We start from the raw sequence: 25,552 nt of genomic DNA, 5'->3' as shown, positions 1-25,552 counted from the left end.
TTCAAGTTGGATCAGGTCAAACCCGATTTTTTTATACAAGTTTTGGGTTGGTCAGGTTAGATCAGGTTTTGGGTCAAAAATATTCAACCCGTATCCCACCCGAGTTTTGCGTCGCGTAAAAATTTTGGCCCGAGCTTGGCCCACATATTGATTGATCAGGTCAGATCAAGTTTTTTTCGTGTGAGTCAGGTTGAGTTTATTGGGTCGGACGACCCATGATTAGATTATCCTAGCTAAAATTAATATGACCGTAGGCTCAGAGATAATTGTGTCTCTAGTAGTTCTCATTTTAGGCTCGCCGTCATAAGCAGATGTTTGCTTTTTTTTACTATCCGAAATGCATTAACCTGTTTTTTTTTTCTAGTAAAGGAATGCCTAGTTGTACTAATTTTTTAACTTGATTACTAGTTCATTAAATAAATATTATTGTTGAAAGTTTGAGTACAAAATTAACATGTCATCTATTTAATATTTATAAGAACAGAGCTAGTATAGTATAGACATTCCTTCTGTTTTTAAATATGCATGGCTTAGAACAAACTAACCAATTAGCTTGTTCTAAACTAAATACGAGCGTCACAGCTTTTGTGATCTTTTTGTTGTTTCATCAACAAAAAATAATAACTAAGAAATAGCACTTTCTGATAGCACAGTTATTTACACCCCCTAAAGTTGGTATGTATAACAGAAAGTATATATGATTATGGAGCGTGGGCTACTGCAACTCTGCTGGAATTTCAGTTCACTCCTGTTGCCTTCGGCTAGGCCATGGATCCGGTGACAGTCGCAACTGCGACGGCAAGTTAGCGACATCACGTTTTTTTTCTTCCGTCCGTTTTCTGGAAGAACCGCCACGATTAAAAGCTAATCTCCACGACTGCACGTATTCTTCCTTCCGTTTTCTGCATGATCTTGCAGTTTATTTGCCGATTTCCTGGCCGCTCAGCAGGGAACCAGCGATTCACACAGCTTCTGCTTAAGTTACGGTCGCTATTGTGACTGCACATCAATCTTGTAAGAAACATAAACAAAACATTGTAATATAAAGATGTACTCGCTCCACCTAAAGATGTAGGACATTGAGGTTTATTCTAAGTTAAATTGTTCTAAGTTTGACCAAATTTATATAAAAAAGGTGATAATATTTTGAAAGTTAAATAAAAATAATTAGATCCATTATGAAATATATTTTCATAATTTACTTATTTAATGTCTTAGATGCTAATTTTCTTTTCAAGTTTTGACTATTTTAACTTAGGATGAAATAAATACTTCCCCATTGACTTTTGATAGCTATATTTGAAAAACTCAAATATTCATAAATGATAGCTATATTTGATATTGACATAGGCTATGACAATAAATAGCACTAGTAACGGGAGTTTCCAGTTAAAACATTGGAGGACTAACAAAAAAAAGTCTGTATTGCATTTATTATATGATAAGTAAGGTTATTTTTCTTGATCATTGTGTCAAAGTGAAATATAGCTATCAAAAATGAATGGATGGAGTACCTTACATTTCAGGATGGATGGATTATATATAAATAAAAGAGATAAATAAGAGTTAAATGAAAGTAAAAGATGATCGTATATACACATCATGTTGTGGACTTGTGGCAGACGGCAATGTAAAGACTAAAGATCAGGATGCGTCTCTCCAGTCTCAACCAATTCAGCACTAGGCCACTTGGGCTTGTCAGCTTTAGCTCAGCTCTTCTCCCACATTCCAGCTGCGTCCATCCGGATCGGTTGGCCCGTCGCTGCAGCCGCGACCGAATTGCCGAGATGTTCACGTCGGATCCACCGAAAGCCCAGCTCCATCCCTCCCGCTACCACCAGCACGCACCACCGCCGCCTACCACCACCCGGCCGGCGCCCCTCCGTCTCCACGTATCTTATCATGGTTCTCTCCCCCGCCCGCTGCCTCCCTTGCCTTGCCTTGCACACCTCGGCAAAGCATCCGGATCGATTTGTTTACCACCCTCAACCTCATCGGGTGAGAAGGAAGCTGCCGCCATGCACGTTGCTTGACGTGAGCTCATCGGGGACGACGACGCCAGCCATGAGCGGGAGCAAGCGCGACCGGCGCCGGTGGCCCCTATGGCGCTGGGCCTTGGTCTCTTGCGTGCTCGCGACGACGGCGGTGGTGGAGGCGGGAGGCGCGGAGGTGACCGAGCTGGACTTCGAGGAGCGCCGGGGCGAGCGGCGCGACCTGCTGGTGCTGCGGGACACGCTGCGGTCGGCGCTGGACCTGCACTCCAACTGGACGGGCCCCCCCTGCCACGGCGGGCGCAGCCGGTGGCGCGGCGTGTCGTGCGACGGCGACGGCCGCGTGGTGGGCGTGGCGCTCGACGGCGCGCAGCTCACGGGCGCGCTCCCGCGTGGCGCGCTCCGCGGCGTGTCGCGGCTCCAGGCGCTGTCCCTGCGCGGGAACGCGCTCCATGGCGCGCTGCCGGGGCTCGACGGCCTGCCGCGCCTCCGCGCCCTCGACCTGTCCAGCAACCGGTTCTCGGGCCCCATCCCGCGCGGGTACGCCACGGCGCTGCGGGACCTCGCGCGGCTCGAGCTCCAGGACAACCTGCTCAACGGCACCCTCCCGGCGTTCCGGCAGCGCGGCCTCGTCGTCTTCAACGTGTCCTACAACTTCCTCCAGGGCGAGGTCCCAGCCACCCGCGCGCTGCGCCGGTTCCCCGCGAGCGCGTTCGACCACAACCTCAAGCTCTGCGGCGAGGCCGTGAACGCCGAGTGCCAGGACGGCACGCCGTCGTCGTCCGGCGCTCCGGCCGCTGGAGGCGGCAGCGACAGTCAGGTCGTGAGGCCGGCAGGCGACGGCGATCGGCCGGCACGGAAGCACATGCGGTTCAGACTGGCGACGTGGAGCATCGTGGCGATGTCCCTCATCGCCGCGCTGGTAACGTTCGCGGCCGTGCTCATCTTCCTGCACCACAAGAAGAAGGGCCGGGAGGTCCGTCTCGGCGGCCGTGCCGCAGGTGACAATTCAGTTCGCTTCCTAGTATTTCTTTTTACCCCTCTGCGATGACGTTCTTCTTGTTCCTGACACTGACAGAGACTCGTGTTCCGTACAATGCAGGAGGAGTGACCGGAGCAGGGGACATCAAGGACAAGGCGGAGCAGGGCCGAGGGAGCGGCAGCCGGAGCACGGACTCCGGCAAGGGAGCCGAGCTGCAGTTCTTCCTCGACGACAGGGCCCGGTTCGACGTCGACGAGCTGTTCCGGTCCACGGCGGAGATGCTCGGCAAGGGCCGGCTGGGGATCACGTACCGGGTGACCCTCCAGGCCGGCCCCGTCGTCGTCGTGAAGCGGCTCCGCAACATGGCGCACGTGCCGCGCAGGGACTTCACCCACACCATGCAGCTCCTGGGCAGGCTCCGGCACGAGAACGTCGTCGACCTCGCCGCGGCCTTCTACTCCAAGGAGGAGAAGCTGGTCGTGTACGAGCACGTCCCCGGCTGCAGCCTCTTCCAGCTCCTGCACGGTACGTCGTCGGAGTCCGTACGCTCCTGGCGGCGGCCACGATCGCCATGAAAGCTAAACCATGCTCTGCTCGCTCGCGCGCAGGGAACAGGGGCGAGGGGAGAACGCCGCTGCCGTGGCCGGCGAGGCTGTCGATCGCGCAGGGCATGGCGCGCGGGCTGGCGTACCTGCACCAGTCGCTGCCGTACTTCCACCGGCCGCCGCACGGCAACCTCAAGTCCTCCAACGTGCTCGTCTTCTTCTCGGCGGCCGGCGCCAAGGGCAAGCAGCAGCAGCAGGCGGTGCCGAAGCTGACGGACCACGGGTTCCACCCCCTGCTCCCGCACCACGCGCACCGGCTGGCGGCGGCCAAGTGCCCGGAGTTCGCGCGCGGCGGCGGCCGGCGGCTGTCGTCCCGCGCCGACGTGTACTGCCTCGGGGTGGTGCTGCTGGAGCTGGTGACCGGGAAGGTGCCCGTGGAGGAGGACGGCGACCTGGCGGAGTGGGCGCGGCTGGCGCTCAGCCACGAGTGGTCCACGGACATCCTCGACGTGGAGATCGTGGCCGACCGCGGCCGCCACGGGGACATGCTGCGGCTCACGGAGGTCGCGCTGCTCTGCGCCGCGCCCGAGCCCGACAGGCGGCCCAAGGTGCAGGACGTCGTCAGGATGATCGACGAGATCGCCGCCGGCGACGGGCCGGAGCTTGCCGGGCGTTGAGCTCCACGGCGGTGCTGGGCGTGGGCTGATCGACATGATCTTCTTCTTGGTTTGAAATTTGTATGATTTGTGTCTCATTTTCGGTTTCGCCTTGATTTTTTGTAACATTGTAATCGAGCAGGAAGTAGTACGTACGCTAATGCTCCCTGATCGATTGCTTTGGTGCGTATTTGAGTCTCATTTCAATCTTGTATCCCCTTCCGGCAGTTTGGTGGCGACGTGGCGTGCACACTACCAGGTAAAAACTTATGAGCCGTCCGATTGCCATGCACGGAGGTAAGCAGGTGCGCAGAAATGCTCAGCAATGTCAGCTCCTCCAAACCCAGCATCTCTTACCTGAGACAGATGACCCTAAATGGATATAAGAGTGGTCCATTGGCTCTACAAAACAACAATCGGTCAACCGTACTTTTTCTTCTTCTAGGATTTTCGTAGGCCAGCATTTCATTAACGGTAATGCTAGGATTAGGATGTTTGACGTGCAGAAAAGATCGGACCCTGCAACTCATGTTGAGGAGTCAAATACCGATATTGCAATTATTATTTTTTTATGTTACACAGTGGATGTTGCATGAAACATGATTTTAATGTTGCAATGGAAATTCCAAATATTAGAGTCATTTGTATACATATTTTTTAATGTTACAAGTGTTGATTTTTGATATGGCAACTGTTATTTATCAACGTTACGACGGACCGTCCGATAAAAAAATTCTGATAGGAATCTGGACGCTAGCAGTGCGCCAGTGCGGCAGTGCCGTTTCATTAAGAAGAAATATATCGCTGTGTTCGCTTGGCTTGTCAGCCAACCAGCCAGCAGTACTGTTCTCTCATACTAAATCAGCATCAACCACCAACCCACCAGCTACCAGCCAGTCAGCAGTACTGTTCTCTCATAACAAATCAGCCACAGCCAAGCGAACACAGCGATTTTACTAGATGCATTAGACTTCATACCATAAATCCGAAAAATACGGAACTACGAAATAGATAAAAGGGCTCGCAACTAGCCTAATAAAAAGAGACTAGTCATTTGGGATTAGATCTGATTATGGGCTTCCCGATCTGATGAACCGGATCCCGATCTGACGAACCGGATCCGACCCGACCAATGTATGGGCTAAGCTCGGGCCGATATTTTTGCCTCAAAACTAGGAAAAAAACCCAACCCAACCCAAAAATTATGCATAAAAAATTGGATTTTACTCGATCTGACTCGACCACGTGTCGAGCTGGACTGGGCTAGAGCCGAAGGAAAAGACCTGCAGGTTCTTTTTGATCCAACTCAAACCTGATCTGACTCGAGAGACGATGAGAACTATTTGGGATGGTAAAGAATGAGAGGTCGGCCCTTCCCGACGTGATATAACAACACTGTCAACACACCTACTAAATAAGCATTCCTTTCCTAGTAACTCTTGACGCCGCCACTGTCTTACGTTTAAATCCGTCATAACCAAATCCTGCATACTAAGAGCATGACCACTGGGGTATCGACACTCTTGCAGGCAGCTTTAGCGACCCAGTCACCGAACAAACGTGCTGTACCCTTGCTTGCTAGAGTTGAGTTGCTGGATCAATGTATACACGTGAATGCATTGCACTAGACCAACTGACTGGAGATGGCAAACGGGTAAAATACCTATGGATATAGGTACACCTGATCACGGGCCACCCGACCTCATAAATCCGACCCAACCCGTCTGAAAAAAATCCAACCCGACCCGACCCGATCAAGTGACGAGTCGGGTACGGGTCGAAATATTTGACCCGAAACTAAAAAAATACGATCTAATTCGAAAATTACACACAAAATTGCGAGCCAACCCGACCCAACCCGAACCCGACCAACCCAACTATATCATGGGCCGGGCATGGACCAACATTTTTGACCCAAAAACCTGAAGTGACACGACCTAAATCCGACCCGACCTGACAAACGATCAGATCTAGATATAGATATAGATATAGGGTATCTTGTACATGCATCCACGAGCAAGCGGCGCTGCGGTGGCATGTCGAAGGAGGGTAGGGAGGGCATGGTAGCTTATTTTTCAAAAAAAAAGTATAAATTTTTGGGGGAAAAAAAGAGAAATAGTAGATATTCTAAGAGGCATTATTTTGCACCTCCAAACCAAAACGGTGAAGAAATAGCCTCACACACGGGACCGAGAACGGCGAGACCTTCCCGTCGTTCACAAGCAAGGAAGCACCGAGACACAAACTAGCTAGTCTAAATCGAAAACGGTTTCCGGCACCGTCGGAACAGACACTGATCGGCTTGGCATCAGCATCAGCATGGCGACAAGCGACCGCCATGGCGACGGATGCAGAGCAAGATCGGCTTGCATGGACGTACATATCCGTGGGGAAAACGTACACCTACTCGGTCGCCGTGATGTGCCCGTGACCTGGCCGGCGGACCCCGCGGATAGGGATCAGCACGAGCGCGAGCGCGAGCGCGTACGCATGGACGGCCGCACGCTGAGACGTGCCGCCCAGCTGGCCCGCGGCGCCCACACGTGGCGCGCCCGCGCGCCCGGCCCGGCCACGTTATAACTTATAAGCCACGCGCGCCGGCCGTCGCCGCACCTCCTGACCGGGCACCCGCCTCTTAACGCTAGCGCGGCAAGGCCAAGGCGGCGATAGCAAGCACACCAGCTGGTCTCTTGGCGAGTGGCAGAGAGGGAGGAGGAGGAGAAGGAAGAAGCAGAAGACGAAGCAGCAGCCGCAGCAGCAGCAGAGCAGCAGAGGCGGAGGAGATCGAGGTCGCAAGCAAGGTAGTGGCTGCTAGCTTGGTCGGCGCGGAGATGAGCACGGGCGCGCGGCCGGGGCGGCAGTTCACGGTGGGCCGGAGTGAGGACGCGACGCACCCGGACACCATCCGCGCCGCCATCTCCGAGTTCATCGCCACCGCCATCTTCGTCTTCGCCGCCGAGGGCTCCGTCCTCTCGCTCGGTACCTATATATACTACGCTGTACTAGCACACAACCATGGTCCATGGCCTCTTGGGAAGCCGGGAGTGACGGTACGGTTGCGATGCATGCAGGGAAGATGTACCACGACATGAGCACGGCGAGCGGGCTGGTGGCCGTGGCGCTGGCGCACGCGCTGGCCCTGGCGGTGGCGGTGGCGGTGGCCGTCAACATCTCCGGCGGGCACGTGAACCCGGCCGTCACCTTCGGCGCGCTCATCGGCGGCCGCGTCTCCCTCATCCGCGCCGTCTTCTACTGGGTGGCGCAGCTTCTGGGCGCCGTCGCCGCGACGCTGCTCCTGCGGCTGGCCACGGGCGGCGCGCGCCCGCCGGGGTTCGCGCTGGCGTCCGGCGTGGGCGAGTGGCACGCCGTGCTCCTGGAGGCCGCCATGACGTTCGGGCTCATGTACGCCTACTACGCCACGGTGATCGACCCGAAGCGCGGCCCCGTGGGCACCATCGCGCCGCTGGCCGTAGGGTTCCTGCTCGGCGCCAACGTGCTGGCCGGCGGGCCGTTCGACGGCGCCGGGATGAACCCGGCGCGGGTGTTCGGGCCGGCGCTCGTCGGGTGGCGGTGGAGGCACCACTGGGTGTACTGGCTGGGCCCCTTCCTCGGCGCCGGGGTCGCCGGGCTCGTGTACGAGTACCTCGTCATCCCGTCCGCCGACGCCGCGCCGCACGCGCACGGCCACCAGCCGCTCGCGCCGGAGGACTACTAAGCCGCGCCGGCGCGCGGTGGCGCACGGTGACGGCGTGCGGCGGCGTCTCCTCGGGTCCGATCGGGTCTCAATGTTGTTTGTCTGAACAGCACTCCGTATGTGTTTACATTACAGTTCGTGTCGTGTGAAGTGGTTAATAAGGGGCCCGTACGTGCCCTGTTGATATCCTAGCGTTGGAGACAGTGAATCAGGCGATGTACATTCACGATGTCAGTAGCAAGCGTGTAATAAGTCTTGAGGTGAAAAGAGCACACTACTTGTATGTCATCGTGTGTGTGCTGCCTGGCTGCTCAGTTGACACGTGATTCGTGATCCGTGCAGTGTACACCGTGAACATCCTACTCTCCGACTAAGTCGTCACTCGGAGTCGTCATACATACCTGTTCCATTTTGTACAGCCTTGTACTTGGATCCCCCAGTACATGATCTGAAAGTGATAAAGGAGTCGAGTCATAAACAGCACGATCATCAAAGGGTTAGTAGGAGAAGCTGAAGCAAAGGCGCACCAAGAACAGAGGAGCCGGCTCGCTCAGCCACGCCACGGTCAGAGCCACTGCACCGATCTTCCTGAACAACGAACCCACGCTGCCACGCCACGGGATCCGATGGATCACTCCTGCCACGGGCGCGGGCCACGTGTTCGGGAACAGTGGCGGAGCTAGCAAAAAATTTTAGGTGTGGCAGGCCGGCAGGGGGCTGCCGTCGGCGGGGCGCGGCCGGCGGGTGCGGGGTGCTGGCCGGCGGGGGCCGGCAGGGTGTGGCAGTCTGTGCCGGTGGGTGGGCGGAGGCCAGCAGGGGTTGCGGCGCGCGGCGGTCTGTACCGGCGGGCGGAGGCCGGCAAGGGGGTGGCGGCGCGCGTCGATGGCCGGTGGGTGTCGTCGGGCGGCGGGGCGGGGGTTTTGCTCTGGCGGTTGGTCAAGCGAGCGTCCGTGGTGGTGTCTGACCTAGCCGCAAGGGAGGAGTGTGAATGGGCCGGCCAGTGTAACACCCCGGTGTTAATTTTGACGCTAATCAAGTGTTTAGTTGCTAATTAGGGATAATCAAGGTTATTAGCGCAAATCAAGTTGCACAATGTAGTTACTTTCAGTCGAGTTCGAGCGCGTTTTTCTCCATGATCCATGCTTCGAATCAACTTTCGCCCAAAAGCAAAGTTGTAGATCTTTTATTCCTCTACAACTTTTATTTTGGCCAAATTTCAAGTTCCTATATGGATTTTTGAGTTTCAATTGGTCAAAGTCCGGTCAAAATCAGTCAAAACGATCACTGTGCTACACGGTTCGTCACTGTGCTTGCCGCGACCGTCACAGCGCCGGCGACCTCCACGCGTCGCGATCGCCGGCGAACCTCGCCCTCCGCGCGTGCCTTATCCGTTCGCGAGCGCTGGAGGCTTCTCGTCCTCATCCCTTTCTCCTTCATCGCGCACGGGTCGAGCCGAGCCCGAGCAGGCCGTCGCCGGCGTTCGTGCCGGCCAAACTCGCCGCTCCGCTTCGATTGCTCGCACCCCAAGCCGTTTAACCTCGCCTTCCACCTCCACCGCCCCTCTCTGAGTCCGGTTTCGCCGTTCCTCGGCTGGAGTCACACCCGCAGGCCGCGTCCGCCATTGTTGCCGCCTGAAGCTTCGCCCTCGCCGTCGAGCTCCACCTCCGGCCGTACTCCGCCCCAAATCGAGGGTGCGGTGAGCTTCCTCGTGTTTTCCTCTAGCTCCCCGTCCCTTTTCCCCATTGATTCCGCGGCTGCCGGCGCCGGAGCGCCGCCGCGCCGCCGTGGGCGCTCTGCGCCGCCGCACGCGCACGCCGCGCGCCGCCGTGGGCGCTCTGTGCCGCCGCACGCCCCGTGGCCGCCGAGCTTCCCTCGATGTCGCGCCGCCGTATCCCGCGGACGCCCTGCTTCCCCGCCGCCGGTACGCTGCGCGCCGCCGCGAGCCGCCGCCGCCGCGCCAACGCCGCCGCCTAGCTCCACCCTGGGCTGCCCCCGCGCGCGCCCCTATTCAGCCGCGGGCGTGCTGGGCCTTGCGGGCGAGGCCGCCGTGCTGCCCCGCCGGCCGGCCGGCCCAAGCCGCCACGCGCGCGCTCGGCGCACCGCCGGCGGGCGTGGCCGGGGCAGGCCAGACAGAGCAGGGGAGGGGCGCCCCCCTTTTCTCTCTTTGAGCCACTGCCGGGTGGGGCCCATGGGTCAGTAAGAGAGGGGGGATTAAGGGTAATTTTGTTTGTTTTCTTTATTGTGTATTTCGGCTGAAATTTCTTAATTGCAAAACAATTCATAGGAAAATCCTAAAAATGCAAAATAAATTTTGTTAGTTTTCTAGAATCAAGATCTTCAGAAGAAAAATTCTTGTGCTTGGTAAATGTCACTTTTGCCCCTGCTAAAAATTCAGTTTGTGTTTAACCTAGTTTATTTAATACCGGTTGATCTATTGCTCTGAAAATTATGAAATTTGTTCAGTAAATTACTTTTTGTATGTGTATTTCACTGAAAATTTTCCATGGGTAAAAGCTTTGCGTGTGTTGCAAATCCATTTATGCTCGATTTATTGTAGTTAGTAGCAAAGTAAATGTTTCCTTTTCTCAATAATTGTTAATAATTTTTTCTTGCATGTGATATCAATGTATTTTCTTGCTAGTAAAATTTTGTTGATTTATTCATGTCGGGAAGTTGAGTTCCTGCACGTGTTTCGCTCCTAGCTGCAGTTTTCCTTTTTGCGCTGCCAAATAATCTTCCTTTCGGTGCTATCTTTGCATCTTGATCGCTTGTATCTTTTCATTGCCCCATTTTAATTAGTGCGTGGCATATTTCCTTATGTGTAGACGTCACGAGCGAAGTCGTCTACGAGTTGGTCGCTAAGCCGATCCAGGAGCCGCAAGCAGGGGAAAACACGAGCCGAAGCAGCCGTCGAGCCAGATCCAGAAGTCGCTAACCCCGCTGACTGGCAAGGCAAGCCCCGGTGCATAACCCTTAATTTCAGTATTCAATATTTGTTATATATTTATTGTGCATTTACGTTTCTAGGAGTTGATTGGAACCTTAGATGCATGATCCCTAGGTTTCCTCAGTCACTCTACTAGTATACAGGTCGTTAGTACTGCAATACTTAATTAGGATTCGGTAGAAGACGAGTGATTCCTGTCACTCGCGAGATATAGGTCTTGTTACTTATGAAAAAGTTACTGGAGAATGAATCTTTGAGAAAAAGAAAGGAAAAATGGAGACCGGGCGGAGATGGATTGGTTATGGATATGGAAGTTATGGAAAGTGAGCCTCCGCCTGTGTCAATTGAGGACCGTACCGTTGTTGGCACTACTGATCGAGGATTGAACAGTACTAACCACATGCCGGGAGTAGGAGGTAGTCGAAACCGGTAAGCTCAGTACCATATGTGCACCGGTAGCCGGACTTGATATTGTCTTCACCAGTGGAGCTAGTATACAAACTCATGGCTGACCCTTCGATGGTATCGGTGGGGCTAGCAGTCCCGGGTCGCAGGGCAGTTCGGTTATTCGGTGTGCATATGTGAAGGGTTGCCACGTAGGGTCCGACGGGGCCTATATGTGACGTGTGTGTTAGGTCCACCTTGCAAGGTTAAATCGAATCGATTCGCCGTGACTCGCGGATATGAGAACCTTGATCTCTCTGTCACATCGTAGTAAAGAAGTGGAATGAGTTTGAACTGAGAATGTTGGCTGTGGTAATCTGAAAAGATAATGTGATCAACCATGCGTGCTCTAGATGTTTAGGCAAATCTAGTTGGTACCTGATAAACTTAAATTGAGCTAAAATATTGCAAGTAAGGATCTAGTATTAGTAGCTTTTTAGCAAAAAAAACTCCAGAGCAAAAAAGCTTTTCATGTCTAGTTATTGGGCTAAGTATACCCATGGACGGGTAAGTCTTGCTGAGTATTAGAATACTCAGGCTTGTTGTTGCCACATATTTTAGCAGGTTACGTTCCGGAGGACTCTGAAGAGATCTGCGCCTCGTGGATCGGTCAACCACTTCCTCCGGGTTGGTCGGTTGAGTGGGTCCCATCCTCTTCGTGAAGTTCGGGCAGGTGAGCCTCACATCAGTGGGCAAGGTGTGAAGCTCGTCTTTGTCTGCGATGTTGGTTATCGTATTGTTTTGGAACTTGTTTTTAACTCTAAATTGCTTCCGCTGCTTTTTACTCTGAGGTTTGAATTGTAAAACTGGCTTGTAAACACTTGTTGTAGTTTAAGTTGGTGCTTCTGTTAAACTCGGGTTGTAAATGACTTTAAACGCTTTTGTTGCCGGTAATCATCTGTGCTCGTCTTTTGGCGAGAGTTCCTGTGTAATCGATCCTGGTTACAGCAGGCGGTCTGAGTGTACTGGTTGAGTGCAGTAATTCTGGTTTGAGTTTAAGTGTTAATTATTGCACTTGATTGGTATTATTTGGACTGTTCTGTGACAGCTGGCATTAGAGCTAATTGCACTGGGGGTGATTACTGGCGTACTTAACTACGTTAAGTAAACTTTGTTTTGCAAAAATTTCGAGTTTTCGAAAAGTTGACGCAAGATACGCTAAGGAATAGAGTAGATAGTTCGTATGCCCTAATTATGTTCTATAAGTTAGGTGGCATCTAAGTATCTATTTTATTCAAGCACTTCCAGCATTTACTTCTCGTTAAACCTTACTTTTATGCACAACTACTATTCTGTAACGACGCACCTACGCTGAGGTAAGCAAGGTGAGTGTTCTGATAGTCCTTAGAATAGCCCACAAGTTTTATACGTGTGCGGGTCCCGTATGTTGAGCATACGAGGAGGTGATAAGGCTCAATTCAAACGAGCCTGTCGCTATCTGCCGCCTGATATGGAGTGCGGATTTCTTACCGTGTGATTGTGATCACGGCCATCTCGTAAGGCAATGTTATGAGGTGAAGACTCGTTATGCAGTTGGTCATAACCGTGTACCTTGGGACACGTGTACCCTTGGGTGTCCCGTAAGGCGATTTGTACGGGAAGTGAATACGTTGCTTCGGTAACGTATGCAGCGCTGCCCATTCAGCGTCGAACGTTTGGGTGCCATCTCTATAGTGGATGGTAATGTATGTGTGAATATGTGGGAAACTGCATATGCGTTACCCGTGTGGCGTAGGACACATGGGGGCCGTTCGTGTGTGCTGGCACGAAGGGTCCAGAAATGGATATTTATATCTATCTCTTGTTGTCTTGGTTTGTTGCAGGAACACTAACTACGTAAGCACGTTATGAATCCTTGATCGTAGAAACGACTAGTATATATAGGGAGAGTACGTAATTGTGCCACTAGTCGTCTTCGTATACCATATTTGGTAATTGTTTGGGTGAGAACGATAGAACGTGCATGCATCTTGCATATTTGAGTTGGTTGGTCGCTTCGTAGTTAATAGTTGTGCAACCTTAAGACTGCGACGTTATAGCTAGCCGAGTTACCAACCTGTTGTTCAACCCAATTAGATGCGGTTTCAACTGAAGTAAACCATTTTGTTCTCTTGGTGAACCATATCGCGAAGGGAACGATTCATGCTATGTGTTCATATTAATTATGCACATTCTTTATTTGCATGGATTAGTCCCGATAGCGGAATGGCTAACCAAGGGATGGTGCTTTTGCAGATGGGCAATAACAACGTTGCTAACCGTGGAAATGGGGGTCAAGGAGCACAGCCACCACCGTCTTTCTCCTTTACTCAGGCTATTGCGGCTCTTATCGCCGACCGCAATGAGCAGACCGAATTGTTGAGGCAACTAGTGCAAAGCAATGCCGGCAGAGGTCGACAAGCACCACCAGCAGAAACTGACTACGTCGGTTTTCTTGCCACCCAACCACCTCTGTTCCACAAGGCCGAAGATCCCCTTGAGGCAGATGCTTGGATTCGCACCATGGAGGACAAGTTTGGCATTCTTAATTACACAGAAGTGGACAAGACTGCCTTTGCAGCGCAACAGCTGAGAGGCCCGGCAAAGATATGGTGGGCTAGTCATTTAGCTATGCAACCCACAGAGAGACAGATTCCCTGGTCAGAATTTAGAGAGATTTTTAGGGCACATTATATTCCAGAAGGTTTCATAAAAGTGAAAGTGGAGGAGTTTCTAAATCTGAAACAAGAGAACAAATCAGTGATGGAGTATGCTAACATTTTCAATCATCTTGCACAATATGCTGCACATCACGTAGATACCGATGAAAAGAAGCAAGATTGTTTCCAGAAAGGGTTAAATACCGAGTTACTCATGCGTTTAGCAACGAGAACATTTACCAGCTATAGTGACCTGGTCAGTAAAGCTATCCTCCAAGAAGATGCGATGCTGAAGCATGAAAGGGCGAAAAATAGGAAGAAATCACATATTGGGTCTTCTGGGAATGTTGTGCAACGCCTACGCCTGGGGTCCACTAGCTTTTCCCAAACTCAATATCCACTACAAGAGGGGATGCCTGAACTTGTGGCTCCTCCACAGTTGGAGCAAAAGAAACCCGTAATGCAGCATGTTTTTCGCTCCCACTCTGACCCGTGCAAGCATCAACTAGCCGAGGGTTGCCATCACTCAGAGGATATCTGTTATACTCCACCCAAGCCGAGAAAAGGCTCTAGCAATACAAATAAGAAAAAGAAGGTGTCGTATATTAAGGATGGTTGTGTGAGTTACACCACTTGTGAGGACGTGCCAGAAGGGGAAAACGTGATGGCAGATATATTTTCCCTCAATGATCATCCAATTAGGGTTCTATTCGACTCTGGTGCTTCGCATACATTTCTTAGTAAGGCTTGTGCAGATAGGCACGGATTGAAAATTGATTGCATGAATACTTCATATAAAATTCAATCCCCAGGTGGTCAAATAATCACAAACCAAATGGCAAGAAAGGTACCAATCAACTTGGCTGGGAGAATCTTTCCGACCAATTTTATCATTCTCCCACATCAAGGGATTGATATCATATTGGGTATGAATTGGATGAAGGCACATGGAGTTGTGTTGGATACTCGGGCGCATGCTGTTCATATCAATTCACGTGCACATGGTTCTACGGTGTTACCTTTGACCAAGTACAAGACACACAATCCGGCCATAAATAAATTGGAGGGTAAAAGCTTGGAGAACATACCTGTAGTGTGCGATTATTCAGATGTCTTTCCAGAGGATTTACCGGGACTGCCACCTAATCGGGACGTTGAGTTTGTTATTGAACTCCAACCGGGTACAGCACCTATCTCTAGAAGGCCATATCGGATGCCACCAAATGAATTGGCAGAACTGAAGGTACAATTGCAAGATCTACTGAATAAGGGTTTCATTCGTCCAAGCTCATCACCATATGTGCACCGGTAGCCGGACTTGATACTGTCTTCACCAGTGGAGCTAGTATACAAACTCATGGCTGACCCTTCGATGGTATCGGTGGGGCTAGCAGTCCCGGGTCGCAGGGCAGTTTGGTTATTCGGTGTGCATATGTGAAGGGTTGCCACGTAGGGTCCGACGGGGCCTATATGTGACGTGTGTGTTAGGTCCACCTTGCAAGGTTAAATCGAATCGATTCGCCGTGACTCGCGGATATGAGAACCTTGATCTCTCTGTCACATCGTAGTAAAGAAGTGGAATGAGTTTGAACTGAGAATGTTGGCTGTGGTAATCTGAAAAGATAATGCGATCAACCATGCGTGCTCTAGATGTTTAGGCAAATCTAGTTGGTACCTGATAAACTTAAATTGAGCTAAAATATTGCAAGTAAGGATCCAGTATTAGTAGCTTTTTAGCAAAAAAAACTCCAGAGCAAAAAAGCTTTTCATGTCTAGTTATTGGGCTAAGTATACCCATGGACGGGTAAGTCTTGCTGAGTATTAGAATACTCAGGCTTGTTGTTGCCACATATTTTAGCAGGTTACGTTCCGGAGGACTCTGAAGAGATCTGCGCCTAGTGGATCGGTCAACCACTTCCTCCGGGTTGGTCGGTTGAGTGGGTCCCATCCTCTTCGTGAAGTTCGGGCAGGTGAGCCTCACATCAGTGGGCAAGGTGTGAAGCTCGTATTTGTCTGCGATGTTGGTTATCGTATTGTTTTGGAACTTGTTTTTAACTCTAAATTGCTTCCGCTGCATTTGAACTCTGAGGTTTGAATTGTAAAACTGGCTTGTAAACACTTGTTGTAGTTTAAGTTGGTGCTTCTGTTAAACTCGGGTTGTAAATGACTTTAAACGCTTTTGTTGTCGGTAATCATCTGTGCTCGTCTTTTGGCGAGAGTTCCTGTGTAATCGATCCTGGTTACAGCAGGCGGTCTGAGTGTACTGGTTGAGTGCAGTAATTCTGGTTTGAGTTTAAGTACTAATTATTGCACTTGATTGGTATTATTTGGACTGTTCTGTGACAGCCAGCCCAAGCCCAAGCCCAAAGTAACGGTTCGTCTTCTAACCCTGTTCTTCTTCCTCTCGACGCTTCGCTGCAAAAAAACAGCAGTAGCCAGCAGCGCCGCCGGCAGAGGATTGGGGGGCCGCGGACTCGCCGGAGGAGAGGAGGCTCGGGGTTCCCGGCGGCTAGCTGGGGCATATGCCCCACCCTGCGTGATGGGTGGCTCCGCCACTGTTCGGGAAGAATGTAAGGGTGGGTTATACCGGTTTTAGGCCTGGTTTAGATGTAAAATTCAAAATTCCAAAACTATTGTATCGAATGTGTGTGGTACATGCATGGAGTATTAAATCTAAACGAAATAAACAATTAATGTATAGTTTTCTTGTAAAATTACAAGACGAATCTAATGAGTCTAATTAGGTCATGATTAGACACTAAGGCCCTGTTTGGTTTGATGGATTTTTGTTGAAGTCCCTAGAACTTATGGCACTTTGAAACCAAACAGGTGAGACTTTTAGGGACTTTTTTTAGGGTAGAGACTTTTTTAAAGAAGACCCTCATGATGAGCTTTTTAGGGACTTTTGGCTACAATTACACCTACTGCCCCCTACCCTAACCGAGCCCCCTCCCCACCCGACGCACAGCCCCCCACTCCCATTTGCCACATCCACAACGTCTGCCTCCCCGTTCCCCTCTCCCGCGCCCAGATCTTGCCGCCGCCGCCACCCTCGCCGCCCGCCTGGGCCTCCGCCGCAGCTGCGCATCCCTCCACTGCCCGCGTGTCTCTCCGCCGCCTGGGCCGCCGCCACAGCGCATCCGGAGGTGGCCGCTGCGCAGCTAGTCCCGGAGGAGGCCGCGCATCCCGGATCCGGCAGCCGCGCGTCCGCCATGGCCGGCAACGACGAAGAGACGATGGGCTTCTTCTCCCAAGCGCACTCTCACTGGAGATTCGACACCGACACTGTTGACGTCGACTTCTCCCAAGCTTCTTCTGCACATGCTGGAGGTTCGCTCGGCGGCCTTGCCGCGGGTGGTGGTGGGGGTCTCGGTGGCTTCGATCTCAACTCCGGAGCCGATGACTTCCCGGATTTCGATAGGTACGCACAAATCTTGCGCCCTGAAGATGGATTTGTGCACGGCCTTCCACCAATTCGCCCCGGCAGCAGATCCAGCGGTCTTCGCGGAAAAACTGGAAGAAAAGCACGCGGGGGAGGAAGTGCAGGAGCAAGCGGAAGCAGATCCCAGAACAATGGCGCGGGATCAAGCCGATCGATGCTGGGGGGTCATCCCTCCCGGATCTTCTCTCGGCACAGCAGTCCCTGGCCGTTCTGGAGGTGGCCGGCAGACCTCCACGGGCTACGGCGGCGATTTCTCTACCGGCCTTCAGTCCCCCATGTGTTACGCCGGGGACTCCTCTGCCGGTCGTGGCTTCTGCATGCCACTAGGTGCTTCACTTCCCAGAGGTCGAGGCCGTGGAACGTCCAGAGGTGGAGGTCGTGGCCGCGAGCGTCCATCATCATCCGCAGCAGATGCAAGCGACGCCGACGACGATGAAGACATCGAGGACGAAGATGAGTGTGGACCTGATGGAAAGGTAAAGATTTAGATAAATTTACTGGGTTGTTTTGAACTGAATTTCATTGTGCCTCTGTTTTGAACTTATGAACTAAGTTTTCTTTACTAGAACAAGTTTGACAAGGCTAGATGGACAGAACAAAATACATTTATATTATGTGAAATAGCTGTTGAAGAACTTAGGGATGGAAATTGTGTGAAAGGAGCTTGGACAACTAGAGGGTACCAGAATTTGAAGAACAAATATTTTGAGAGGGCTGGACTCAAACATACAACCAAACAAATTAAAAACAGATTCACTACGTTGAAGAGATGGTATGTTGCTTGGGTTTGGTTGGGCTGCCAAACTGGAAAAGGTTTTCGAGAGAACGGCGAAATCGCTGCCTCAACTGCATGGTGGAACCAAAAAATTTCAGTAAGTACCTGTGTGATACAGATATCATTTTGCAATGTGTATATGGACATGCTCTTAACTATTAAATTCAAATGCAGCGAAATCCAAATGCCAAGATATTTCAGAGGGGCAATCCTGAGTACATGGACATGCTCATAGAGTTGTTTCAAGGTGTGGCAGTGGATGGTACCACTGCATACTTCCCTGGAGATGAAGAAGACGAAGAACCAGATGCTGAACAATTTTCTGTTGATGAGGGTTTTGTTCAACCTGGTTCTGCAAGGATTTCTGGTGATGATGGATTCAACAACAGTCCCATGAGCACAAGCAGCCGCAAAAGAGGGAGTAGTTCTTGTGACACAACAGCCACTAGTCCTGGAAAGAAGAGCAAGAGCCCAGTAGTCAAGCTAGTGAGGGGTTTCATGCAGAAATTCTCAATTGAGAGTGAAAAGTCCAATCAGCTCATAGCTGAGTTAATTAAGAAGATTGGGCAGGCAAGGGAGAAGAGGCCTAACACTACTGTTGATGAGTTGACCACATGTCAGAATTTTGCTATAGATTGTGGGGCTGCAGAAGATTCTATCGAATATTTTGCTGCAACACAGTTGTTTGTTGAGAAGGCCAACAGAGTGATGTTCATGAACATGAAATCTAAGGAGGCCAGATTTATGTGGCTGAGAAGATATTGTGTTCTCAAGAATTTGACCTAGACATTAGCTATGTTTGGCTTCCTGTAATAATTGGAGTTGTGTACTCTTTGTTTATGTACTTGGTCCTAGTTGTGTGCTATTTGGAACCATTTGTGACCTAGTTGTGTGCTATTTGGAACCATTTGTGAACTAGTCGTGTGCTATTTGGAACCATTTGTGAACTATTTGTTTGCTGTTTGGAGTTTATCATTGATGTGTGCTATTGCTGCTTGTTCACAACTGTTTAGCTGATTGTGTATGCTGTTTTTGTTCTGCTTCAGGACTCCAATGATGAGCAAGATTCTAGTGGAAATGATGGTGACGATTCAAGTGGAGTTGATACCTTGGTTGCACTGACCTTGCTGCAGCAAATGGAGAGGAGAAAGAATGCTTTGCTTGCCTGCTTGATTGGTACGTGTCACTTGGACTCTTACTCAAATAAAGCACCAAGAAGGATAGCAATAGAAACTGGAATTGAGTGGGTAATGAGAACTCTAGGGAACCCGACTGATTGTTATGACACGTTTAGAGTCAGCAGGCCACTATTTGAGAAGTTACATAATGTGTTAGTAGAGAGTTATGGTTTGAAGTCCACCAAAAGAATGTGTTCAAGAGAGTCTCTAGCTCTGTTTTTGTGGACAGTAGGTGCCCCTCAATCAGTTAGGCAGCAAAGGAACATATTTATTAGATCCTTGGAGACATGTAATAGGAAGTTTGAAAAAGTGTTGGCATGTTTGATTAAACTAGCACAAGATATCATTAGGCCACAAGACCCTCAGTTCACAAATGTGCACCCAAGGTTGAAAAATCGAAAGTATACTCCATTCATAGATAATTGTATAGGAGCAATAGATGGCACACATATTCAAGTTGTGGTTCCAAATGACACCGCTGTCCAACATAGAAATAGAAACAAAGGGATTAGTCAGAATGTGATGTGCGTATGTGACATTGATATGAGGTACACTTTTGTCCTTGCTGGCTGGCCTGGATCGGTTCATGATATGAGGGTGTTCAATGATGCTATGACTAGACTTGGACACAAGTTTCCACATCCACCACCAGACAAATTTTATCTTGGGGACTCAGGATATCCAAACAGACCGGGTTATCTAGCACCGTACAAAGGTCATACATATCATTTCCAGGAGTACCGTGACGGCATAATGCCTAGAGGTAAAACGGAGCACTTCAATTTTTGTCATTCTTCACTTAGAAATGTGATAGAGAGGTCGTTTGGAGTGCTGAAAAATAAGTGGAGAATTTTGTTTCACCTTCCAAGTTACCCCCGGCGCAAGCAAAGCAAAATTATTGTGGCATGCATGGCATTGCATAATTTCATTAGAGAAAGCAAGATATCGGATATAGATTTTGACAAGTGCGACCATGATGAAAACTATGTTCCACTTGCTGTACCAAGATCTGAAGGAATCGGTACAAATGAAAGTGATAGCGCCGTGATGAACCTATTCCGGGATTGGGTTGCAGATGGTTTGTGGAGTTTGAAGTAGTAGTGCTTTTTGTGGTTTATTCATGTTGCGGAAGACATTATTTGTAATAATGAGCACCATTTCATTATGGTTTACTTTATTTGTGATTTGTAACATTTGTACTGAAATAGTAATGCATGCAATGCATGGCGCGCATGGAGAGGGTCTGCATGCAGTGCATGGCGCGTAGGGAGAGGGGTGGCGCCTGGGCACATGCATGTAGGGAGAAGGGGTAAAAATGTCTTTTGAACACACCATTTAATGAAGTTTAGTCCCTTGTCTTTTGGAAACAAATAGGGTGAGACTTTTTTTAGACCCAGGATCTTTTGGAGGGGCTAGAGTCTTTTGTAAACCAAACAGGGTCTAAAATTGCTACAGTAAACATGTGCTAATGTCAGATTAATTTTTCTTAATAAATTCGTCTCGTAGCTTGCATACGAGTTCTGTGATTAGTCTATGTTTAATATTTCAAATGTGAAAAAGATTTTATTTCAAAAACTTTACACGACGAACTAAACAAGGTCTCAGTGGAAACTATCATCGCACAGTTAGTAAGACTGAACTAGGTAAATCGAGGAATGTTGTGGTGATTACTTCTCTCATATCTCATAGGTAAGCCGAGGAATGTTATGGTGACGATACTTCTCTCGCATCCCATGATACTCTTTTTTTCTCTTCTACCATACCATCAAATTTAATACTCATCACATTCTCATAACACTCCCATTGAAATTAGCCTACTTCCATATTACTCCCGTTAAGATTAGCCTGTCAGACAGCGCTAGGGAGAAACCGAGCAAGCCAGCGAGGGATGTCTGAGCTGTGGCAGATGTGTGCAGTCCCCTTCACTCAGGCACGCGTTTCCCGGAAATCCCATTCAAACATGCCATCAAACGGAAAATCGGAATCGAAAAATGCATGATACCAACATACCAGAATACGGGGGAACGACGCAGATTTAGTGTCTAATCATGAGTGGACTAAAATGGGGCTGGTTAGATGACCAGAATAATATCTATATGTCACTATCTCCGCGGCACGGCTTTGAAGAATCTTATACACATTATTCTGATTTCTAAAACATACATTTCAACACAGGCAGACACTTCCTTGCCCAAAGTCTTTGGTAAAAGTGGGAAAAAGAAATCATGTACAGGTAAAACGTCAATATCTCCTTTTCCTCCAGGTAAATGCAGGTTCCAACACCGTCCTGATCGGACGAACAGCATCCAATTTGGCAAAACATAAACTCCAGTAGGGGTCAGTGGAACTTATGGTACTTGGCGAAATGTCTGGCAACCCACGGCGCCAGCTGAGTGTTCTCAGGCTCCCTTTTGTTCTTGTTGTAGTAATCCGACCACAAGGCTGGATATATTTCGGGGTTGAAGCCGTCACGGTATACACAAAATGGTAGCCAACCTTGGCTATTCATTCTCCGCTTTCTTTCTCGGGGATACGCCAAAGGTGCTTGTATGTACCTAAATCGGAGGAAATTTACATCATTAGAGTTATATGCATTTTGCATCTTGATCTTAAACATGGATGGATCAGTACCTGATCTCATCAACCACGGAATCCCAACAGAAATGTGTGTGCCCAAAAACATGGCAAGCAGCTCCATCTTTTCTGTTACTGTGTATAAGTCTCAGCCTCCTCTCCAGGAAATCAGAGCCGATGACCTTTGGAAGGTATGGGTAATAAAGCATCCGTTTCTCGGGACACAACTCTTGCCTGTAGATTTGTAGACAAGATATCAGTCTGGGATCATGAGCATAGTGCTGAAATTTTGAAGTAGCAAGGGAAACCAAATATATAATGGGGTAAGAAAGGCCAGTTAGAAGACTAAAGGATCCACTTCACATAGCAGCTGGTTGTGCAATTGAATGTATTTAGACATAGGAAAAACTCTTTTCCTCTATGTTACAGAGCATATCCACTGACTGTTCAACAAGAGAGTGCATTTGCTAAGAATCATTTAACAGTTTGAGGTGTTCTCATCATAATAAAAAAAAATACAACAAGAAAGAGAGTGCATTTGCTAGGAATGGTGACAAAGAAAGAAAGAAAGAGATGCACGCCCCTAATTTAGCTCTAATGCGCAAGTGTCATCAATTTATAAATATTAAAGAGCTTGCATAGAACAGATCAATTGACACACACCAAACAATGCAATCAAACTACAAGGGGCTTAAACTGTAAGGCTAAGCTAAGACGAAAAGAAACTCACCTTGGAACGAAGTGTGAAAATGTTAGTATCTGCTTGCTGCTATTTTTTACTTCTTCAATAGCATCATGGTTCTTGTCATTCAATTTGTCGAAGTAAAGAGCAATAGACTCATCATCGTTTGCCAGGTCTGAAGGCCATTTACAAGCATGAAAGTCTTTACAAGCCTGATCAAAGAAAACCAGGAATTATCAGTTAATAGAAATAAGGAATTTTAGGATTTATTGTGGCAATTTTTCTAAGAAGAAACAAAGAAAGAGGGCAATCATGGCCTGCCTAATCATAAAATATCTGTGCTTCAGTGTGTGTGAATGCAATCTTTCCCATTGTGCATCTCAGTACGTGTACTCAGACAGTGAGTTTGTTAGTAGAAGGCCTGGTTTTTGAGATACCCAATTTTGCAAAAAGAAACCAAGTGATCCTTTTGCTAATATGGAATCAACATAACACTGTAAAAAAAAAAGCAAATCTAGTTATAGTTAGCCATCCAGGTCAAAGAATAGGTTCTGGGTCATGTCAAGCTGTAAGTAAAACACGTGATGCAAATTGCAGGGGACAGCTCACTATCTATACTCAAGAAACAAAAATTTAAGAGATGTTAAACTGCACTGATTGACTATACTTGATAAAACTGTAACAGTTATTTGCAAATGAGGCATTTGTATTGAGGGAAAGGCCAGCCTACCATCTCTAGAGAAGGGACACGCACACTGTTAACATCCTTCTCCTTGTCAAAGCTCTGGAGACAAATTAAGCAAGCAAGTGAGAAAGCAGTAATCCTTGGATTGTAGTGCATTATAATATGGCTGTAATGTCCAGTGTTACTGAAGCAAGGAAAATTAAATGACCTTGTGATACCATGAGAACAATGGTATGATTCCCAAGTCACCTATCATTCTTGGGCCTGTATCCACACCCAGCTCACTACACGCATCAAGCAATGCAGTCAGTTTCTCCAGCGAATCCATCTGGAAGGAATAATTTGAGTAACTGAGAGAGCCTCAACAATGATACATCAATGCTGTACTGATTCAGTAAAGAAGCTAAATGCCATACTGAAAAGAAGGATATAATGTACAAAAATTAATCTATGCTTTAGCTAAGAATGCAACCCCATTTCATCCTTTTCAGCTGTCCACATGCTTTGAAGCAAGACTGAATGAGTGGTAGCTAAGTAGCTAACAATTTGCATCATTAGATACTTAAGAGCTCCCTCCCAAGCCAACAATAAGCAATCTGTTAGTGTCAATTATCTAAGTGTGATGGTAAACCTTACTGTCAACGTGTAACAACATTCACAAATGAAATGTAGTTCAGATAGATAGTAATGCTAGAAACCAGTGAATAAAATAAAAAAAACCATCGGTAAACTTTCCGCATCTAAAATTAGTACTAAGCTGGCAGCTCACTAAACAAGGGCAAGCACCAACCAGGCTGCGGCAGCCAAACAGTTACAATGGACCGTTGGATCAGATTCAGATTCGGCTACGGCTAGCTGTATCGTTGAAGGTGGACTAAGTACCTATAACGGAACAAATACGAGAAGCCATTTCGTCAAACACCTTGCTTGCGGGGCAAGGAAGGCGGAGCTGGGGGCGGGGGCGGGGGCAGGGGAAGGGAGGATCGACTCACGTAGCGGCCGCCCTCGCGGCGCAGCCAGAGGTCGTGGTTCCCGGGGACGTAGAAGACGGCCCCGAACCGGCCCCTGAGCACCTCCATGGTGCGCGCGAAGTTGTCCCTGGTCTCCGCGACGTCCCCCGCGACGACGAGCGCGTCGACGCCGGCGCCCTCCCCGGCGCCGACCTCGGCGGGGAGACGGCGCACCCAGTCCATGTTCTCTGGGTAGTCCGTGTGGAGGTCGGACACCACGAAGACGCGCGTGGTGGCCCCCGGCGCGGCCCGGGCCCGCGCCGGCACCGCGGCCTGCGGCGCGGGCGCCGCGGCAGCGCAGCAGCGGACGGGCGCGCCGCGCGGGCGGAGGCCGCCGCCGGGGACCCGGCGCCGCCGCCGGCGGCGGTGGTGCGGCGAGGACGGCGGGCCCGCGGCGGCGCCGAGCAGGTGGTGGTGCGCCGCGGCGGCGGCGCGGGAGGTGGTGGTGGAGGGGGAGGAGGAGGAGGCGGCGGCGGGCAGATGCGGCGTCATGTCGGGGGAAGGTGGCTCGCTGCAGCTCGGGGGTCCACCAGCGGTCGGTGGCTGCCGCAAAATCTGAAAGGCAAAAAATCCTTTTCCCTTTCCCCTCTCCTCCCCTCCCCTCCCTCGTTTTGCTCTCGCCTTATTTTTTCAACGAACGACGAAGGAAGGGGCAGTTTGGTGATTTGCGATGGTGGCGGGTGGTGGTGGTGGTGGAGGGGGGAGGCGGCTCACCCTGGAGCTCGGCGCGCGGATATATACGGCATCGCGGCGCTGGCGAGATGCGCTGGGGCCTGGGTGTCCTCGCCTCGCCTCGCCTCGCCTCGCCGGTGAGTGGGGGGGGGGGGGGGGGGGGGGGGGGGGGGGGGGGTGGGGGGGGGGGACGACGACGTGGCAGCGGCGCGGGCGGTGGGTGGGGGGACGAGGCGACACAGGCAGCGAGCGGGGGGATTGGATTGGGTAGGACTAGTTGTAAAATAATCCCGGGTCATTAAGGGCGCGCGCGATGGTTATCGCCGTGCGCTGTGCGGGGGCTAATACTAATCATTTGCTGCCGCGGCGCGACAGTCGCTGGCTGACACGGGATCATTGCGCGTTCTAGCAGATGATGAGAGCGAATTTCTTAGCTGACGCTCAATTGCCGGGACGCAGGGCAGCGAACACCCCATATTAGTCCACCTTCCCTATTCCACTTCCCTTTTTTGTATCTGTGTCACGTTGTTGTCCACGCCCTCTTCTGATTTTTGAATCCCGCACTGTTTTTACTCCCCCGCCTGTGGTCGGTTACCGAGACCGATTCCAATTCCTCCAACCCCTGCCGACCCTTCA

At 50.3% G+C, this 25,552-nt stretch overlaps 4 protein-coding genes across 6 annotated transcripts; 3 read left to right on the top strand and 1 right to left on the bottom strand.

Moving 5' to 3' along the window:
* Positions 1-1,676: 1,676 nt before the first annotated feature.
* On the top strand, positions 1,677-4,815 carry LOC120692413 (probable inactive receptor kinase At3g02880). Of its 3 annotated transcripts, XR_005682614.1 has the most exons (4): positions 1,677-2,992; positions 3,070-3,498; positions 3,582-4,255; positions 4,403-4,815. XR_005682614.1 is itself a non-coding variant. In XM_039975694.1 (3 exons), exons 1-3 carry the CDS (start codon positions 1,903-1,905, stop codon positions 4,193-4,195), a joined length of 2,133 nt encoding a protein of 710 aa, XP_039831628.1. In that variant the 5' UTR covers positions 1,677-1,902; the 3' UTR covers positions 4,196-4,413. The 3 variants fall into 3 exon arrangements, 2 of the variants coding, with proteins under 2 accessions (XP_039831628.1, XP_039831630.1); XM_039975694.1 differs by having other exon boundaries at positions 3,582-4,413; XM_039975696.1 differs by having other exon boundaries at positions 1,683-2,992; positions 3,094-3,498; positions 3,582-4,413.
* A 1,986-nt stretch (positions 4,816-6,801) lies between these two features.
* Positions 6,802-8,150, top strand: LOC120687825 (aquaporin TIP3-1-like). Its single transcript, XM_039969861.1, has 2 exons — positions 6,802-7,153; positions 7,246-8,150. Exons 1-2 carry the CDS (start codon positions 7,006-7,008, stop codon positions 7,887-7,889), a joined length of 792 nt encoding a protein of 263 aa, XP_039825795.1. The 5' UTR covers positions 6,802-7,005; the 3' UTR covers positions 7,890-8,150.
* An 8,960-nt stretch (positions 8,151-17,110) lies between these two features.
* Positions 17,111-20,391, top strand: LOC120688847. The gene is made up of 5 exons (XM_039971209.1): positions 17,111-17,228; positions 17,320-17,816; positions 17,907-18,212; positions 19,162-19,445; positions 20,226-20,391. The coding sequence occupies exons 1-5, from the start codon at positions 17,111-17,113 to the stop codon at positions 20,389-20,391; spliced, it is 1,371 nt and encodes a 456-aa protein (XP_039827143.1).
* Positions 20,392-21,327: 936 nt separating this feature from the next.
* On the bottom strand, positions 21,328-24,954 carry LOC120691426 (acyl-carrier-protein phosphodiesterase PptH-like). The gene is made up of 6 exons (XM_039974496.1): positions 24,227-24,954; positions 23,443-23,562; positions 23,280-23,333; positions 22,598-22,761; positions 21,925-22,101; positions 21,328-21,848 (listed from the first exon to the last, which is right to left on the bottom strand). Exons 1-6 carry the CDS (start codon positions 24,734-24,736, stop codon positions 21,632-21,634), a joined length of 1,242 nt encoding a protein of 413 aa, XP_039830430.1. The 5' UTR covers positions 24,737-24,954; the 3' UTR covers positions 21,328-21,631.
* Positions 24,955-25,552: the final 598 nt, after the last annotated feature.

This window comes from Panicum virgatum, chromosome 9N, assembly GCF_016808335.1.
Source record: "Panicum virgatum strain AP13 chromosome 9N, P.virgatum_v5, whole genome shotgun sequence".
NCBI lineage: Eukaryota > Viridiplantae > Streptophyta > Magnoliopsida > Poales > Poaceae > Panicum > Panicum virgatum.
The sequence above is the reverse complement of the archived record's forward strand: the minus strand, read 5'-3'. Positions and strand labels throughout refer to the sequence as shown.

Coding starts and splice junctions, on each gene's coding strand:
- LOC120692413 (XM_039975694.1), top strand. CDS start 1,903: ATGGTTCTCTCCCCCGCCCGCTGCCTCCCTTGCCTTGCCTTGCACACC. Junction 2,993..3,069: donor TCTCGGCGGCCGTGCCGCAG/GTGACAATTCAG, acceptor TGACACTGACAG/AGACTCGTGTTCCGTACAAT. Junction 3,499..3,581: donor CCTCTTCCAGCTCCTGCACG/GTACGTCGTCGG, acceptor GCTCGCGCGCAG/GGAACAGGGGCGAGGGGAGA.
- LOC120687825 (XM_039969861.1), top strand. CDS start 7,006: ATGAGCACGGGCGCGCGGCCGGGGCGGCAGTTCACGGTGGGCCGGAGT. Junction 7,154..7,245: donor GGGCTCCGTCCTCTCGCTCG/GTACCTATATAT, acceptor CGATGCATGCAG/GGAAGATGTACCACGACATG.
- LOC120688847 (XM_039971209.1), top strand. CDS start 17,111: ATGGCCGGCAACGACGAAGAGACGATGGGCTTCTTCTCCCAAGCGCAC. Junction 17,817..17,906: donor AGTGTGGACCTGATGGAAAG/GTAAAGATTTAG, acceptor TTTCTTTACTAG/AACAAGTTTGACAAGGCTAG. Junction 19,446..20,225: donor TTTGAGAAGTTACATAATGT/GTTAGTAGAGAG, acceptor TAATTTCATTAG/AGAAAGCAAGATATCGGATA.
- LOC120691426 (XM_039974496.1), bottom strand. CDS start 24,736: ATGACGCCGCATCTGCCCGCCGCCGCCTCCTCCTCCTCCCCCTCCACC. Junction 23,334..23,442: donor TGTTCTCATGGTATCACAAG/GTCATTTAATTT, acceptor ATTTGTCTCCAG/AGCTTTGACAAGGAGAAGGA. Junction 22,102..22,597: donor TTTTCACACTTCGTTCCAAG/GTGAGTTTCTTT, acceptor ACAAATCTACAG/GCAAGAGTTGTGTCCCGAGA.